This window comes from Pinus tabuliformis, chromosome 5_1 (genome assembly GCF_031772625.1).
Source record: "Pinus tabuliformis cultivar Carrire ecotype Pingquan chromosome 5_1, CPIR1, whole genome shotgun sequence".
Lineage (NCBI taxonomy): Eukaryota > Viridiplantae > Streptophyta > Pinopsida > Pinales > Pinaceae > Pinus > Pinus tabuliformis.
Window position 1 is genome coordinate 529,883,245 of NC_142305.1, and position 18,824 is coordinate 529,902,068.

The 18,824-nt window shown below is 37.1% G+C and overlaps 1 protein-coding gene across 3 annotated transcripts in view; it reads left to right on the forward strand.

The window, feature by feature from the left end:
• LOC149165862 (CAAX amino terminal protease family protein) overlaps window positions 1-18,562 on the forward strand; it is a 372,684-nt gene extending 354,122 nt beyond the window's left edge. The window contains exons 8-10 of one of the 3 annotated variants that reach the window (XM_089432404.1): window positions 17,385-17,476; window positions 18,000-18,106; window positions 18,228-18,562. In XM_089432404.1, the coding sequence (XP_089288530.1) occupies window positions 17,385-17,476; window positions 18,000-18,106; window positions 18,228-18,263 (235 nt within the window). In that variant the 3' untranslated portion in view covers window positions 18,264-18,562. Of the gene's footprint in view, window positions 1-17,194; window positions 17,246-17,384; window positions 17,477-17,693; window positions 18,107-18,227 lie in introns of those variants that run through there. The other 2 variants (XM_089432405.1, XM_089432406.1) reach the window with 2 other exon arrangements.
• Window positions 18,563-18,824: the final 262 nt, after the last annotated feature.

Sequence of the window (18,824 nt, forward strand, 5' to 3'; positions counted from 1 at the left end):
CTTCTTCAGACCTTTGCTTGGCTTTATCCTTCTTCTTGAGCTTGAGGATGACCTAATGTGAGCGTTGCTTACCTTCTTTCTCTTCTTTCTTCAAGATCAAACTTGCAGCGAAAAACCCTAGTCCAACAACGAAAAACCTAGCCTTCCTTTGCACGTGTGAGAGAGAAATAGCCCAGAAACAGGGCTTCTTCATCCTCTTCCAGTTCCTTCTTTGTTGCCTTCTTGCTCTTCTTCTTCACTTGGATGAATGAGTGAATGAATAATCTCCCAAGGAGGTCGAATTTCCTCATTTATATAGGCTTCTAAAGGTGGACGTGGCTCCTAAAAATAGGCCGACTTCCCAGCTGCTAGGGCGACTTGGCCTTGAAGGGTATTTTGGCACTTTTAATGGCAAAAATAATTCTCTTGACAAGTTACAATGTGCTCAATGGGGTCTTCAACTTATGACAATGACTCTTTTGACCGCTTGACCTAGGGAAAGTCTTAGACGCACTTAATGGGTGCTTGACCTATAAAATAAAAGACCGTGAGCATGAAACCCATGCTCCAGAAATAATAATAATATATTTTCAGTCATTTTACAATATACAAGAATCAAAAGTACATTTCATATTTATGAAGAATGAACCTAGTTACACATTTTTCAACACTCCCTCTTAACTAGGGAGGTATTCATAAAAGGTACATGGACATTATCAATCCGAAGAGATCTCATAAGAAGAGTCGGATTGGTAACCCATCTGTTTAACATCATATCAACCAGCATTGTCATATAGCAAGGCCTTGACAAACAAATCTATCTCTCCACAAGATCAGAGCACAATGCATGTGAGACCAATGATTTATAAACACCATCATCATTGTCTCTCAAGGTACATACCTCACCCGGGTGTTCATAGAGTATGTCCTTCCTTGGGCTATTCTTATCTTGGATAGCTAGTCCTCAAAGAATATTGATCCTCGACTACTCCTATCTTGGATGCCCTACCTCATCCTCAAAGAGTATCAGATGCCAAATGCTTAGCCAATCCTCCATTATGTCTTCCAAAGTGAAGACAAGAATAATGTGCCTATCTCTCCCTCTCAACAGGGGAGGATATATCAACCAAACCAAGCTATTCTCTCAAATACACAAGCTTCTTATTAGGAAGAGATTTTTTCAATATGTCAGCTACCTGCTCATTGGTGGAGATATACTGTAGCTGCAGCACACCATCTTGTATGAGCTTTCGAATGTAGTGATACTTGTTGTTGATATGCTTTTTCTTTCCATGAAACACTGGGTCTTCAAACAATCTTATATCAATTGGTGTTATCACAATGTATCACTGTAGGATTCATTGGTCATTCAAATAAGTCGAACATAAACTTCCTCAACCAGACATCTTCTCTACTTACTTCAGAGGCTGCAATATATTCAGCCTCAACACTACTCCAAGCCACAGTATCTTGCTTTCTACTCATCCATGAGATCATGGAGGATCCCAAACTAAAACATCCTCCTATAGTGCTCCTTCCATCCTACTCATTGCCTCCTCAGTCAGAATCTGTATATCCAATCACGTGGACATCATTCCTCCTATCATATTTTAGGTAGTAGTGGATTGTTCCTTGCAGATATCTCAATATGTGCTTGGCTGCTATCCAATGATCATGCTTCGGCTCCACTTGGAATTGACTGAGAACATTCACTGCAAAACATATGTCTGGTCAAGTATTCACCAAGTACATCAGTGAGCCAATCAATTGTCTATACCTGGTAGGATCCATTGGGCTAGATTCAAAACTCCTTAGTCTCTTCAAGTTTGTGATCATCGGGGTTGTCATTGGTTTGCAATCCATCATGTCAAACCTCTTCAACATCTCGATCACATACTTCCCTTGACCTAGGTAGATCTCATTAGGTCCTTGCCAGACTTCTAGTCCCAAATAATAGTGCATCAACCCAAGATCCTTCATATCAAATTCTCTTGCTACTTGCTTCTTGCATTCTTCAATTTGAGCTTTCACGCCTGTCAAGAGAAGATCATCCACATACAGAAGAATGATTACAGGCTCACCCTTTACAACCTTGAAGTAAAGGTTTTATCAACATAACTTTTTGTGAAGCCTAATGTTTGAAGGTATGCATCCATCCTTGCATACCATGCCCTTGGTGCCTAATTAAGGCCATATAATGCCTTCAATCTGCAAACATATGCCTCTCTATCTTTGACTTCAAACCCAAGGTTTGCTCTATATAGACTTCCTCATCAATTGTGCCATTCAAGAATGCAGCTTTAACATCCATTTGATGTATATTCCATCCCATCGATGTTGCCAAAGAGGCCAATGATATAATAGTTGTATACCTAGCTGTTGGAGCAAACGTCTCTTCATAATCGATGGCTTCTTGTTGAGAGAAGCTCCTAGCCAAAAATTTTGCTTTATACTTGTCAATACTTTCGTCTGCCGCATGTTTAATCTTGTACAACCATTTGGAAATTACCACAGACCTGTCTTCAGGCCTAGGTACGATCTCCCATACCCCATTCTTCATTATCAATTGGTATTCTTCGTTCATAGCATCTTTCCATTCTTGATGATTGACAACTTCTTCAAAAGTGGATGGTTTTGCTTCTATTAACTTTGACATATATGTTGCATACCCTGAATACCTTTTTGGTTTCTTGCTTTCCCTGAATGTGCCCTTAGCAGCTCCATGTCCCTCTGCATCCAATAGAGTAGATTTTAACTAGTTAGGTCTCTTTCTAGTCTCAGGGATTACCACAAGTTGTATAGGTTCACTAGGGACCTTCAACTTCATGGTTTGATTCTTCTTCCTCCCTAGTGACTTCTTCTTCAAATATCGGAAGTTCTTCATCATCAGAGTCCATAGGAAGATCCTTTGATTTCTTGAATGCAATACTTTCATCAAATATTACATCTCGATTGACTTCTATTCAGTGTCCTTTTATGTAGATCCTATAGGCCTTAGAAGAATTACTGTAGCCAATGAAAGTTCCCCTCATGCCTGATGGATCCAACTTCTTTCTCTTATCCTTTGGTATATGAATATAAATAGGACAACCAAAAATTCGGAGATGATCTACGCTTGGTTTCTTCCTAGTGAATACTTCTTCAGGAGTCAAGTTATCTAGTGACCTGTGGGGACTTCGATTTTGTGTCTATATGACTATTTTTGTTGCTTCACCCTGTAGGAATTTTGGCAAATCTTGATCATGTAGCATTGCTTTCACACTTTATTTAATGGACCGATTCTTTCGTTCTGCAACTCCATTTTGCTCGGGATTATATGGGACTATCAACTCCCTCTTAATCCCAGACTCCTTACAGAAGGCTATAAGTTCTTTCGAAGTATATTCTCCTCCATTATCAGATCTTAATATCTTGATTCTCCTTTCTGTAAGGTTCTCTACTTCAACTTTGAATTCTTGAAATTTGGTAAAGACTTCATCTTCAGATTTCATTAAGTAAACCCAAGTTTTCCTTGAATGGTCATCTATGAATGTGACATCGTATAGATGGCCTCCAAGTGATTTTGGAGTCATAGGACCACATACATCCAAATGGATAAGATCGAAGATTTCTTTTAACCTTGAAGCACTACTTCCAAATGGTCTCTTGGTGTTCTTACCCAATGCACATCCCTTGCAAACTCCTTCATGATCTTCTTTCAATTCGGGGATGCCATTTACTCTGGTATTAAGGGTTGGAAGGATTTTGTAGTGGCGATGACCAAATCTTCTATGCCAAAATTCACACAAGCTAACTTCAATGTGAACCAAAGCTTGAGCAAGGGGACTTATCAATCTATAGAGTCTTCCTTCACGAATCCCAATCATTGTAGCATCTTCTATGGTTGATTTTTTACCCCATACTACAACCTTTCCATCAATGAATGCAACTCGATCACTCTCGTCTTCTAAGCATGAAATGGAAAGTAAATTTTTGTGCAAACCTAGAACAAATAAGATATTGTTGAGATGATTGTTTCCTCCATTTTCCAGCTCAATCGAAGTTGATCCAATTCCTCTCACAGGGTAGCTTTTATTATCACCAAGTTCTACGGAGTAAGAGGACTTCCCTTTTGATAATGTCTTCAATTGCTTATGTTGACTAGTCATATGCCTTGATGCTCCACTGTCAATCACCCAAATATTCTCATCTTGAAATGTGCCAGTGAGTGTTGAGAATAATCCTTCATCCTTAGTAGATGTCTTGGTCACTTTCTTCTTAGAGAAAAATAGGAGATCCCATACTTCTTTGATGCCCTTCTTGAGTTGACTTGCCACCTTTGTACACTTCTTTAGGAACTTCTTTAGTGTAGTAGAGATTTTCATTATGCCCTTAGCCAACCTTAGCTCTGATACCATGTTGAGAAATTTATAGGGCAATAGTTAGGATGATTTCTCTTTTCTTGATAACTGCTTGTGATGTCTTTTTACTTTTTCTTACTTATTAGCTTCTTCACTTATTATTATGTTTGTGTATCATCAAACAACTACCAAAATAAGAAGAACAATAGTAGACAAGAACACAGAATGTAGGTTGCAAGCCAGGGCCAAAACCTCTCCACTTGAGAGGAAAACCTGCAAATCTCTTCTCTTCTTATAGATTCTTCAATTGACGAATTCCAAGACCTCTAGACCAAGAGCAAGTCCAACCCTTCCAGATGATGTGCTTCCTTTGTCCAAGTCAAACCTAGTCAAATCTCTTCCAGTAGCACAACTTCGACCCCCAACTTCAGAATTTCGGCCTCTACTGCAGATCTGAAATTTTCGGCCCTCCTAGCAGTGGTTGCTGCCACACATGTAGGTTTATTTTGGCCTCCTAATGCTTCTTCAGACCTTAGCTTGGCTTTCTCCTTCTTTTGGAGCTTGAGGATGACCTAATATGACCTTCACTAACTTTCTTTCTCTTTTTTCTTCAAGATCGAACCTACATAAGAAAATGTTGATTTGGGGTAGCATCGGATGTGCTATAGGCCTCAAATTTTGCAGGTAGGCTTGGGCACATGTATTCCAAAGAACCCAAAAAGCGTTTTGGGAAATTCCACCTAGAAACAATTTTATTAAAATAATCAATATTTTTTAATGGGACCCTAAGTCTAAACTTAGGAAATTAAAAATATTAATGGATATTAATCTAATTGTGGGTGTAATTTCTAGAAGAAGACGAGGATCAAGCTCAAATGATCTTAGCCATTGATTAGCTTTTAATCTGGGTCGTTGAATGTCAATGAGAATATTATTTAAAGGAGCTTGAGGTTCATTTGGAAACCACATCGAGAGATCGAATTTCTGAAGTGAGAAGTTCTCAGGAGAAAGTTTTGATCAAGGGGATTTCTTGCAGAGAGGGGTAGGGATAGCATCTAGAGAGAGAGAGAGAGAGAGAGATTTTCTCAGTCGGAGAATCATTAGCAGAGAGAGGCAGAGAGTGATCTAGCAGCGCTCACACAGAGGCTGATGCAGGGCCACGCAGAGGCAGCGCAGAGGGTGAGAGAGAGTCTGAGATTTTGCTGGGAAGAGTCAGTTTCAGAAGCTGAGAGCCGGGCTGTGAGACCGAGAGGCTAAGAGCAAAGGCTCTGGGCAGCAAATCGATCAGCAGTCTGGGTGATGCAGGGACTGTGTGAGGACTGCGTAGAGGCAGCGTAGGGCCTGCTAGAGGCATTTCATCCAGTATCCAGATCAGCTAGGATTTTCTCAGTGATTGTGTGAGGTAATCTCACAAATCTTTTTGCCAGTATTTCTCTCTGTAATTGAATAACTCAAGAGGTATTCAGAGATGTATTCAAAATTTGCTACTACTTAATAGTAATAAACCCTTAGATTTGTTGCACCGGTTTTCCCGCATTGGGTTTTTCTGGGGACATTTGTCCAAAAATAGCGGTGTCATTTGTGTTGTATTTTCTTTCTTGCTCAGTCTCTTGTTTTCGCATAATATTTAATTAAGTGAAGATTGCAGTGTATGTATTACAATATTTGTCGTAGGAAACAACAAGTAATTTGTTTAAAGGAATTTAACAAATAGGAGTAATATCATCAGTTGCTACAGTAGGAATTCTGGTTGAGGATTTTTCACAGAAAAAAACCCTAGTCCAGTAGCAGAAACCCTAGCCTTCCTTTGTACATGTGAGAGAGAAATAGCCCAAAAACAAGTCTTCTTCGTCCTCTTCCCTTCTTTGTTACCTTCTTGCTCTTCTTCTTCACTTGGATGAATGAGCGAATGAATAATCTCCCAAGGAGGTCGAGTTCCCTCCTTTATATAGGACTCTAAAGTTGGTCGTGGCTCCTCAAAATAGGTCGACTTCCCAGCTACCAAGCTGACTTGGTCTTGAAGGGTATTTTGACACTTTTAATGACAAATAATTTTATTTACAAGTTATAATGTGCCCAATGGGGTCTCAACTTTTGACAATGACTCTTTTGACCTCTTGACCTAGGACAAATCCTAGAAGCACTCAATGGGTGCTTGACCTATAAAATAAAAAGAGCTTAAGCATGAAACCCATGCTCCAAAAATAATAATAATCTATTTTCTTTCATTTTACAATATACAAGAATCAAAAGTACATTTCATATTTATGAAGACTGAACCTACTTACACAATTTTCAACAGACAATAGGATGGTTGTGATCCTTACCCCTTGCAGCAAGTAGTATCTCGCCTATTGTCATCATAGGGTGTTTGTGATCCTTGTCATTTATGGTAAGTTGGGTATCTCCCCCTATCATGTTTGGACTAGATAGAGTATACCCCATTATGCATCTTACCCACAAGCTGGACTTGTTGGGATTGCCACCCATCTGGCCAATGGTGGAGATACTTGAGATGGTTGTGATCCTTGCCTCTCATGGTAAGTGGTATCTCGCTCAAGTGATGGGATGCAGGTGTTCTACCACTTGACTCTTGAGGGTCAAAGTGGGAAGATTGACAAATAATGGGATGGATGTGATCCTTACCTCTCATGGTAAGTTGTACGTCGTTCGTTGTCATTGAACGATAGGATGGATGTGATCCTTACCTCTCATGGCAAGTGGTATTTCACCTATTGTCATTAGACAACAGGATGGTTGTGATCCTTGCCCAGTAAGTTGTATCTCGCCTATTGTCATTGGATATAGGGTGGTAGCTTGAGCTCCCCTATGATGATTCTTCTTCTTTAGATTCGAGAGTGTTCAAAAGATGAGCAAAGATGAGATATGACATGATACAACAATCATGATAACATGACTTTTGAGATGAGATTCATGATGCAGTCAGAAAATTCTCCCTAGCTAAGAGGAAGTGTTAATTTGGCAGTTCAGGGCAGTGTTGCAGGAATCGCCCCCCCCCCCGGATCCGAGGCCGGAATCGCGTCCCGTACGGAAGCGTTCCGGAACCTCTCCCCGAAGCGCGATTCCAAATTTGCTGAAGCGCGATTCCTGTTTTTTATCACGATTCCTGGAATTCTGGAAGCGTTGGCCCGGATCCGCGCTTCGGAGGGCGCTTCGGGCAGTAAATAAAATGACAACGCTGACATTTCCCACAGGGCATTCATCTACACGAAGAGTGACTGTTGAAATGGGAGTGCAATTGAAAGTTTGGTTTGATTACGGTGTTTGTGTTAAGGTTAGCATTTGGGTGCCAAGCTGCAGGCTGTGCACTGAAAGTCGCATTGAACCCCTAAATATTATAATCCTCGCGTTCAACAGAACCACCGTCATTCCAGGCTCCGTTAGATGCATTGAAATGAAATGATATCAAGTATATAACGCAATGAGTTGTTGATGAATTTGCAAACAAAATTTATGTGAACAATAATATAAAAATTATTTACATTGTGAAGCTCTGGCATTAAATAAAATGACAACGCTATCATCTCCCATAAGAAATTCGGCTATAGGAAGAGCAATCGTTGAAATGGAGTGAAATTGATGAGTTTAACATCTAGAGTATGGCCCGCGGAAGAATGAGCAGCCGAAGAAGACAATGGAGAGGCATGGAATCATTAATTAACGACACACATCTTATTATTAAAAAAATATTTTAATGGATGAGTGGATTAGGGCGGAAGAATGGAAGTGGTGGAAGACAATGGAGTGGATGAAAAATAATATTTAAATTTAATTTGTAATTTTTTTGATATTAAACTGAACAATTATTAAAATATTTTTTATTTTATCAAGATGGTGTATTAGATGAAGAATATTCTTCAACCTGAAATCTTGTTTATTCATTTAATAAAAAATTAAAATTTCTTGAGTTCAATTCCAATATCTTTATGTGTAATTATATGATGTTATAGTATTTCATGAGAAATGGTTGAATTGTGTTATGAAGTATTGTGTAAATTATCAAATTCAAAGTTCAAATTTTTATTGAATAAAGCAAAAAAAATTATATAAAGAAAATAGCATAGTCATATAAATTAAATGGCATATTTATCAAAACACATCACAAAAAAATAAAAAATAAAAATCATAAAAAAAATTATATTATAATTTTATTATTATTATTATTATTAGTCAAACATATATTTAGTTAAAAACGAATAACAAGATTGTCCACATTCACATCTATTTTACTATGCAGGTTCTTAATCTGCAAATAAGCTTTGTTATAATACCATAGACCAACACCATGCCCTCCTAATATCACATGCTTCAAAGAACCTTTAAATTATGTTGATATGACACATGTTCATATGACATTTTTTTAGTTAATCAATTTAATTGAAAGTATATAAAGAACATAACCATATTCTAGAGTATTTTTGGACGTCAAATCCTTACCATCCACGTAATAATCATTGATAACTAAATTAGAATTATGTCGACCTATTTGAAAATAGAAACACCTATGGACGTAACTAGTGTAACTAGTATAACTACATACTACTTAGCCTAGTTATATAAATTTAATTATATATACATTTAAAAAATCATGTAACAAGTATCTTAACCATGTAGATTTACTCTCATTTTGTCATTGAGATTCTTAACCTATAAATAGGCTTTGTTACAATACTCTTAGTCAATATCAAAAATATTGATTTATGCAAAAATATGCATGTTTTCATGTCTTCTACAATTAATTTGGTATTTGGGATGTTTGTTTTGAGTATAAATGCAAAAAAATATAAATATATATATATATATAGTAGACGCTTCCGCGGACGCTTCGCTTCCTAGATTTTTGGAAAATGACGCTTCCGCGCTCTGCACTTCCGCTTCGCGCTTCCGCTTCGCTCCCGCTTCATGCAACATTGGTTCAGGGACAAATTCTCTCCATTAGGAAGCCTTCCTCATCTAGAGAAGCCCCTACTAGCCCTTGGAAGAATTTAATTTGGTTAAGGAAAAATATTATTTTTAAGGTGAAACCCACAAGTGCACAAAAGTACAAGTCGGCCTAGGCAAGCTAATTCGACCCCCTGAGACACATATAAATAGAGCATATGTCACATCACTTTGGAGCATCGTCATCACATATCACATCGTCTCTCTCTTCATTTGATTGGTGCGTACAGGTCTGAAATAAGTAGGTCTAAGCTCACACGCATGAAGGGAAGAAGGCATTTTCTGATTTTAGTGTTTACTTTTTGTGTTTGGGATAGTTTGACCAGCCTTTGACTAGCATTGACTTGGCATATATGACTTGGTTTGACCAAATTTGAATTTGTTCTTGGAGGGCAAGTTCACTACTCCTTTGACCAAGTTTTTTTGGGCACTTTGACCTACGTTGACCATAGGTCTACACCTAGGGTTTCTACAGGTCAAAGTTTGACTTTGACCAGACTTTGGAAGGATTGTTTTGGACCTGTTTTGACTGAACTTTGACCAACATCCAATGCTGCATCTTTTGACAGTTGATTCGCTGATTTGGAGGAGTTTTGATCATTGACAGTTGACTTGCTAGGGCTGCTGCAACTGCTGTTGACTTTAACCAGAATTACAGATTTGACTTGTTGACCAGATTTCACTGTTGGGCTCATCTCTCACTGGATATTGGTTAATTGAATTGGATAGTCAAAGTTGTTGACCTTCGACTCATTATAAGTGAGTTGGAATATTGTATTTCTATGCTGAACATTTGATGACAATCCAATAGGAGAAGAATCTGGAAAGGGTTTTCCCCCTTGTGGGGTTTTTCCCTAGTCTTTGACCAAATCTTGTGTCTCTTTTTATTGCTCTTGGTTGTCTTCTATTGTGCATTGGATTTACTCTTCCATCTACAATTGCTTTTTGTTACTAGAAGATTGAATTATATTGGATAAATTGATTGCTAATTTAAGAAGAATTGTTGTAAGTGATTGTGCTAAGAATAGAATACTGGAAAATTAACACAGGCTGGTAGGGAAACTAACTCTGATACCACTGTAATGTTTCCTTTTTAAATTTATTTAATTTTCTAGAAATTATTCAATGAATTTTCTGCAGAAAAAGCACATGATAATTCTTGCCGAGAATTTGACAGATTTAAAGTCAATAATTGCAAAGGTTGTAGACAAATTCCATTGTAAACCCCAGCGATTTATTTATTTATTACTAAGAGGGAAATTACATCAAATTCATTTTAGAAAGGAACCTGACAAATAGGTAAGTTGGAGAAACCTTCTATGGTTGGGTTCCCCTATTTGCAAATGTTTATTGCTTCAACCTTCCAACCAATGCTCCAAAATCTCATCCTTCCTCGTTGAGCATCAATGAGGAATTTGGTTGATCAGTCCAAATGACTAGCTAGGGTGTATCTTGCAATACTAAACCATAGTCGCCACCAGCTAGGGTGGATGTTTTACCACCAAAACTGGGATCTCCACAAGGGTTTCTCCTCACACCGTAAGCTACTAGAACTCTCGATACAATTATCAACGTATCAATAAACAATCATACCCCTCAATGAACTCTCCTTTTTATTCTCTTTTCCCATCCAAATACCATGGGTTGAATACCATGGGTCATCAAAATACCATGGATTTCTAGTTATACCCCTTTTTAATTTAATTATTCATTTCATTTTTGATATTGTTTTTCTCTCCAAGTGAAAATAAACAATTAAATCGATCTTCTTGGAAAGGGACATTATAGAGTCACCAGGTGAAACCTTGCAAGGTTAGCAAAGATAATAATAATCTCACCAAAGTACAAACAAAATAATTCACCAAGAGGATGTCCTTAACATTGGATTAATTGACTTTCTCCTTAACAATGGTGCCAAAAGATACTACCACCCAAATTAGTGGTCTTGTCAAGGTCCTTACAAGATGCTAAAGATGGCACATGTAGGACAAGTGCTCACTATCACCTCGACATGAGTCCCCATTCTTTAAGCCCAATTCCTATTAAATGACTGGGAGGACTCCTACACAAAATGCTTCACCCAAGAGATTAGTACACTAATGTCTAATATTGGAGTTTCATTAGGGGAATTTTGAGGTCTAAAATGGGCCTCCTAAGAAAAATGTACAACCAAAATAAACTTTATAAGAACCAATAGGATTCAAGATGATGATGTTAACCATGGGAGATGATTCACCATTTTTGGAGCAAAAAAGTAAAAAGATTAATAAAATAATAAAACTATTTTTTCAACTTATCTCCCTAAGGTTCTACTCAAATTTCAAGCGGGAGTACTCGTTGGATGCAAAATTTAATTCCCCATCCAAGGATTACCCATGTTGCATACTTTCGATGGACCCTGTTACACGAAAAATGAGAAATACATGAAAAAACGTGATTGCAATAACATTTTTCATGTATTTCTCGTTTTTCATGTAGTAGGGTCCATCGAAAGTATGCAACATGGGTACTCCTTGGATGAGGAATCAAATTTTGCATCCAACAATTGTTGCCGCTTGAAATTTGAGTAAACCCATAGGGAGATTAGTTGAAAATACGAGTTTAAAAAATATTTTTTTCTTTTTCCCTCTAAAATTTGATGATATAATCTAATCTTATTTTATTATTTCCACTATTATTTTATAATTTCCTTAGGAGGCCCATTTTAGACCTCAAAATTCCCCTAATGATGATGAAGATAGGAGTTAATTATTGTAAATTATGCTATTCTACAGATGATGTTAGCCCAGAAAATAACACAGACCAGCAATTAAAAGTACTCACAACTCAAGATATTTCAACTATTATGAACCCAAAAGAGTGAATAAAGCATTCCCTTACCAAATAAGGAAGATACTCTTGAGTTGTATCTTTAATAAGGGGCTATACTATGTAAATCTGTTTGTTCTCTTGTAGCTTCATATCTGAGATTCTGAATAAACAGAAAAAATGTAGGAACAGCAAGATAAGTTCCCTTTCAGGGCCACCCATAAATATGTATACACTTTGGGTTGATGATCTCAGGGTGGGGGAAGCTAGGACAGAAAGAATATACCAATCCATACCTTTAACATTCGAATCTGCAACAAAATCTGCATTTCCAACAAAATGGGAACTTGTTGCAGAGATTTGGGATCAAATCCCCACTGGGTCAAAGCCCATAAATTAATTCCAACAAATATATATGGCTTCTAATGGCTGGAATGTGTTCTATATAGCCTCAAAATATTGAAAATATACTTGTAAAACAATTCTGGAATTTAAACAAGGGTTTGGGTGATTGAAACTTATTTGGATATGTCCCTTCTACTTAGATATTTGCCAGATATAGTGTATGATATGTTGTAAATAATTGTTGATCTGCAAAACTGCTTACCATACATCTGTGAAATATGTATGTGAAGTGCAGAAAATAGAAGGTAAACATTCTTTGTATAAAATGGAGAGTTTAAGCTTAAAACCCAAGGATTGACTAGCTAACACAAGATAAAAGTTTTAGGTACAAGCTAGTGAAATAAATTTTCTTTTGTATTTATATAGAACAGTAAAAGAAAGAACAATTTTGAGATTTTGTAAATAAGTTGGTTGTTGTAAATGAGACTTACTTAGGCCCAATATTACCTTTTCAATTGGTTGGTCATGAATCACAACCCCCTTTAAGTTAACCTTGCAATTTGGACAAGGAATGAGCTTGGAGTCGAGAAGACTAATTGCCCCATCTTGTCTAAGAAAACTCCACAGATTTCCAATTTGAACTAGGAGCGATTCCTTGCAAAATGTCTTCGATCTATGGGTCAATGATCGGGTTGGTTGAGATCTTGATCTAGTTGAAGATATACACGATAAGGATTTGTCTAATCATTTGAATCCAATGGCACCAATGTCCAACAAAGTGTATAATGAGGACTAGCTCCCTGGTTATCCCATCCACCTGACTATGTAGGCCATCGATGGATCAACCCACAAATGTCTATGTAACTTGGATCTACCTATGCCTATCTTATGAATTACAATTACTGCAAGTGCTAAGAAGAAAAAGAATACAAAAATTTAACCCACAATGTACACAAGGTTTGCATTGAAAGAGTTCTATTATGGCATCATGATCTCATAGTTCAACAACAACAATTAGAGGAGGAACTAGCATTATATAATTTTTTTAGTAATAACTAGTTGAAACCCTTTCTCAAGAAAATATTTTTTTAACTTGTCATCCACAACATGGTGACTAAGTCATTCATGAGAAAATATTTTTGCATTACAAATTGTCCACATGGAGGGTTTCAACTTGCTTGATTTTAGTCGAATTGGTTGCTAGGGGACTCGAGGTGCTAGGAGGGAGACTCAATCCTCTTGTAACAACTAGATTATGTCCACTTTTAGTCCAACATTCCACTAGGTTGACCATAACAATCTCAACATTCCATTTTGAAGATAAAACGACTAATTGGGGAGGTCAACTTGACTTGGATGAGGCCCATTTAAATTGAAGATACACTGGCTGTCACATGTTGACCTTTGACTAGCTCAATGAGGTAAATAGTAGCCCAACGACTCATCCCCAATGGCTACTTTGACCTACCAACAACTCTCTTCATCACCATGTGTCACTAAGGGAAGACGTCCACCTTGCATGTATGAGTGATTTGCCAGATTTCCAACACCCTTGCTGATTTGATGAATTTGACACATGGGTTTTGTCTAAAAGAAAACTTACATAGCTTTTGACATTAAATTTGTCTCTACGTGTCAAGTTTGGACCTTGATTTGCCACCTTTTTCCCACACATGTCAATTTGCATATTAATTGACTAGTTCCAAAAATTGCCTTATGTAGAAAATGCCATACTAGCTTTATCCAATGTTTTGCTTGAAGGAGGTAGGGCACGCCACGAGGAGTCCCATGAGCCATCACTTGCCCAATTTGGGCCTAGAACGTTACCTCTAGGTCCACTTGAGTCTTGCCATGTGAGAGTTGGAAATGAGGTCAATTTTTCCTTGGATGCGTAATGCCCTGCTTGATTGATGGATCTAGACATCTGGGTTTTGTCTGGAGCATGATTTACTTCAACTCTGACATGAAGTTTGTCCATGCATGTCAATTTTTTACACTGTTGCCACCTGGTGTTGAAATTTGTAGCCATGGTTGGCATTTCCATCAATGAAAACTAAAGGAGGAAAAAGGAAATTAAAATTGTAAATTTGAATTATTATTTTTCCCTCCAAATTTACAAGTTGGACTCGTTCATCAAGTTGGTTGGGCTCCTATTAGACACCCCATTCTACCCTCTTTAAATTTGTAAATAAGGGTTATCCTCTCCTCATTTGATCATTATCAATCTATCTATGTTGGAGCTTTGATCTAGCGAATTTCAGAAGGAAGGAGGGCCAACATTTAGGAGGGAAGGAAGGCTTGGGTTTCTTTGCTTGGGATGTCTCTTGGGTATTGGTTTTGGTTATTATCTTGATGATGTCTTTGATGTATTGATGTATCTTTTACTCTCTCTCTCTCTCATAAGGAAGAATTTTTCTGGGTTTTCCCCTTGTGAGTTTTGCGCTGGCCTCAAGCCTAATTTTTGTGTCTCTTGTCTCATGGTTTCATGATGTTTCTATTGTGATTTTCTTCTGCTCTATCATGCTTATTAATGGATTTTATATTACTGCTTCATGATGAAAAATGCTACATGAAACCTAATGCTAATGATGATTATTTGAAGCTGTTAAATTGTATAAGAAAATTGTTCGAAGCATTTCCCTAATTAAAATTAACACCTGGAAGCCACATGTGCCACCTTGAGAGGGTATGGCCACCTTTAGACTGCAATTTATGACTGATGCCTTCACATTTTATCAAAAATTTTATGTGCCATGTCATTTATACATTATTTGAGCAATTTGAGACCATGATGATTTTTCTGACCTAGGGACCCCCATGCATTGGGAAATGTGGAATGTTGAGAATTGTATGATGAATATTGCACCATAGCCAAGGATGCATACAGATTATATGACACGTGATCATGTGGAAATGCGTAGTGCACAAGACATGGGATGGATTGGCCCTACAACTGCAACCATCTGTACATAATCAAAGAATACCTTAAACTTGGAGTCTCAATGAGATCCACCCCAAGGCTTTCAATCCTATCTAGGACAAAAGGAGCTAAGAGTAAGAGCCAAAGGGATTGGCCATGGACGACCATAATACATAACCCAACATGGCCTACAAGTTTGTAACTTGCATCCTTTGGACTTAAATGGTGTCATCAAAAATGAAAAAAATGATCATATGTACCAATATCGGAATGAGGGTAACATGCTCAATTCTATATAGGATTTGCCCACTCCATTTTCAAGATGGATTGGATGAATGGAGAATAATGGGAAGAGGCTAGGTTCCCTTTACAAAGCTATTGTGTAATATTGTCTATTTTTTAGTGTTTGTTCTAGGGTAATTATAGAACGATTTGAGTTGCAAGTTTAATGAAGGATAATGTAAAGGAAGTATGATTTTATTTATATTTCCTTTCTTTATTGAATCTAAATCAGGGTTCCATTGCATTAGAAGTGAATATCTTAGGGTTTTCTTTCTTTACAATAGATCTAGTGTACAAATTTCCTTGTGATACTTGGGTTTTATTTTGTAAGATTTAACCTCCCTTTAAGCCTTGTAAGCTTTATGATCCTTAGCTTGATGCTTTTCTAAGCAATTTGCGATGTTTGGGATGTCAACAACCAAAGCAAGAGGAAAGATTCTCAAGAGTGGCTTTAGACCCATAGCCCAAGCAAGATATGCCCTAGTCTCCTATTCACTCATCACCCCAATCCCATCTTTCACATTTATTTTTTCCATCACAATTATGGCTAGGTTCTCTTTACTCCCTTTTCCACTACAAGAGTGAGCCTTTTTGATTGATAGGAAAGTCCCCCTTGACTAGGAAACTCTTCCTGAGTCTAAAGTGCAGGAGAGAATTGGTGAAGTGACGATGGCCAACCTCTTGAATTCCACAAGGCTAGCACCCATCTTCGGGTTTAAGCTAAAGGTGCTAGTTTTTGTGGTAACAACAGTGTGGAAAAAGTCGTGATAAAATCGGCAAAGTCCTATTTTTTGGACTAGCCAATTTTATCGGGTTACTTTTTGGTGATTTTTTTCCAATCAAAAAAGTCGGGATTAAATCGGGAGTTTTTCCAAAAAAATCATGCGTGAGGTAGTTTCTTTAATGACTTTTTAATTTATTTTTTTTAAATCAGGATTTTATCAAAAAAGTTGGGATAAAATCGGGATTGAGTGAGGTAGTTTCTTTAACAACTTTTTAATTTTTTTTTTTTAAATGAATTATTTTTTTTTGTTTAAATTTTGCCAACTTTTTCAAAAACCTCCAGACTTTAATGACTTTTTCAATTTCTGGACCCTTGCCAATTTAATCCTGACTTCAACTTTTTCCACATTGGGTAACAGAATGGATGATTTCTTAATTTAAATTTTATTGACCTTAAGCTATTAAAATGTCTCTGACAAATACATTTGATATGGTCTCTTAATTCACAAAATAGTAGATGGCCTGAAAGAAAAACTACAGTTAGCATATTTACCATCCTTCTAATCTCAAACTCACTTTGCTTCTATGTAGAAGAGGAGCAAGAACTGATATATTTAATCTGTAGACTATACATTTTGTCCATGGATAGAAGATCTAATAGGGGTAACATCTTTAAAATTAATTTTTCATGTTGCACCCTGCAGGAATCTTAAAAAACTTGCTTGAATTTTCCTTTAGAAATTGACTCAGCAAGTAATCGTTTATATGCATAAATCATTTGGATAACATGGAATGATCTCTGCATGAATCATTTGAATAGTGTGAATGACTCCAGGATATATCCAATGTAAAAGCTCCACTGCACATTTACATGCCAACTTTTCGTGAGTATAAGCAAGGGTGTTTGAATCCTTGTGATATTTCAATATGCATGTTATACATATCATAAAATTCAAACGAATTTTTACATCTTGATGGATATTTTATTTGTATTGTTAGCCAATTCAATTGTTCTCTTATGCCAGGCTTCCAACTCCTGTGGCTGTGCTTTTAAGTGCTAGTGTGTTTGCCCTTGCACATTGTACTCCTGGAGAATTTCCTCAACTTTTTATGCTAGGTATGCTTATATTTCTACTTGACACAATCTTTTGTTCTCTAAAGATTTCTAGTACTGATTGTGTTGACAGTAGTTCCTTTTGATTTTCACATAAGCATTGAAGGGACTCTTCATTTATGACCCCTTATATTTTGAATATGGTTCTTTTCTTGAAGAACCAAAAATACACTTCAGTATAATTTGTGTTTTTGGTATGTTTTATGTGATATGTATGCAGGAGGTTAAAAGTAAAAAACAAAATCTTCAGGGCCAGAGTTTGTGTGCATGTGTGCAGAGTGTAAGAAAAACTAATTCTTCAGGACGAGAGTGTTAGGCTCGTGTGTGGAATTGTAAGAAATTAAGAATGGTTCTATAATGTGAATCTTGTGATGTGAATTGGGTTGGCATATGATAAATGTCCTCACAATAGCAAAGATGTCATCATGCATCCTACTAGTTCTGCCCCATTTGTGAACAACCTCCAAGCATCAATAGATGTTTTCCATATGATAGGCTTGACCAATTACTTTATTTGATGAAACAGGGACAGTGCTGGGCTTTTCATATGCTCAAACTCGAAATCTTCTCACTCCTATCACTATACATTCACTCTGGAACTCGGGAGTCATTATATTTTTGACAATTCTTCGAGTAAGAGCTTTTCTGTTTTCTTAAAGGCAATGTTGTCTCAAACGGCTGTCTGTGTGTGTATATTAAAGGAACTACAGATTGACATCATACTTTTAATTTGACATAATTTGTTGGTTTGCAGCTTCAAGGGTATGACATCCAGGAGTTTGTTCAATAACCACACAACAGATCTGTAAGCAATGATGGGATAACCCGTGAAATATTGTAGCTTTCATGTATTCTACCTCTAAGTTCAACAGAGGGAATGTGTCATTGTTCTATCTTGGTTTTTGATATGTATATTGTTCTATGCTAGCCTCTCAACCAATGTCATGTAAAGTGATCCTGTTCTGCAGCTGTTTGAAGTGCAGTGCTGCTTTGCTAGAGACATTCTCATTCTCATACTCAATTCATCTTGTTAGTTTCAAAATTAATCTTAATAGATAAGAAATCTATGCAAATTGAAAATTTTCATAACAGTGGCGGTTATTGCTTAGACACTCCCTAGAGGAAAATCCCTAGCCTTTCTTAAGGGGGAAGGCCTAAGGACACTATCAAATGGTCAAGGTTGCTTCAAAATCTAGCAGGCCTTGTGAGAGACCTCACAAGGAAAAGACCAGACCTTCTTGCAACAATGAGGGAGATTGCCATTGTCACCTCAACAATCTTCCTCCTCTTTAGTGGAATTGCACCACAAGGGAGGCTTCCCATTGATCAACTAAAAGGTATCATAGGTTAT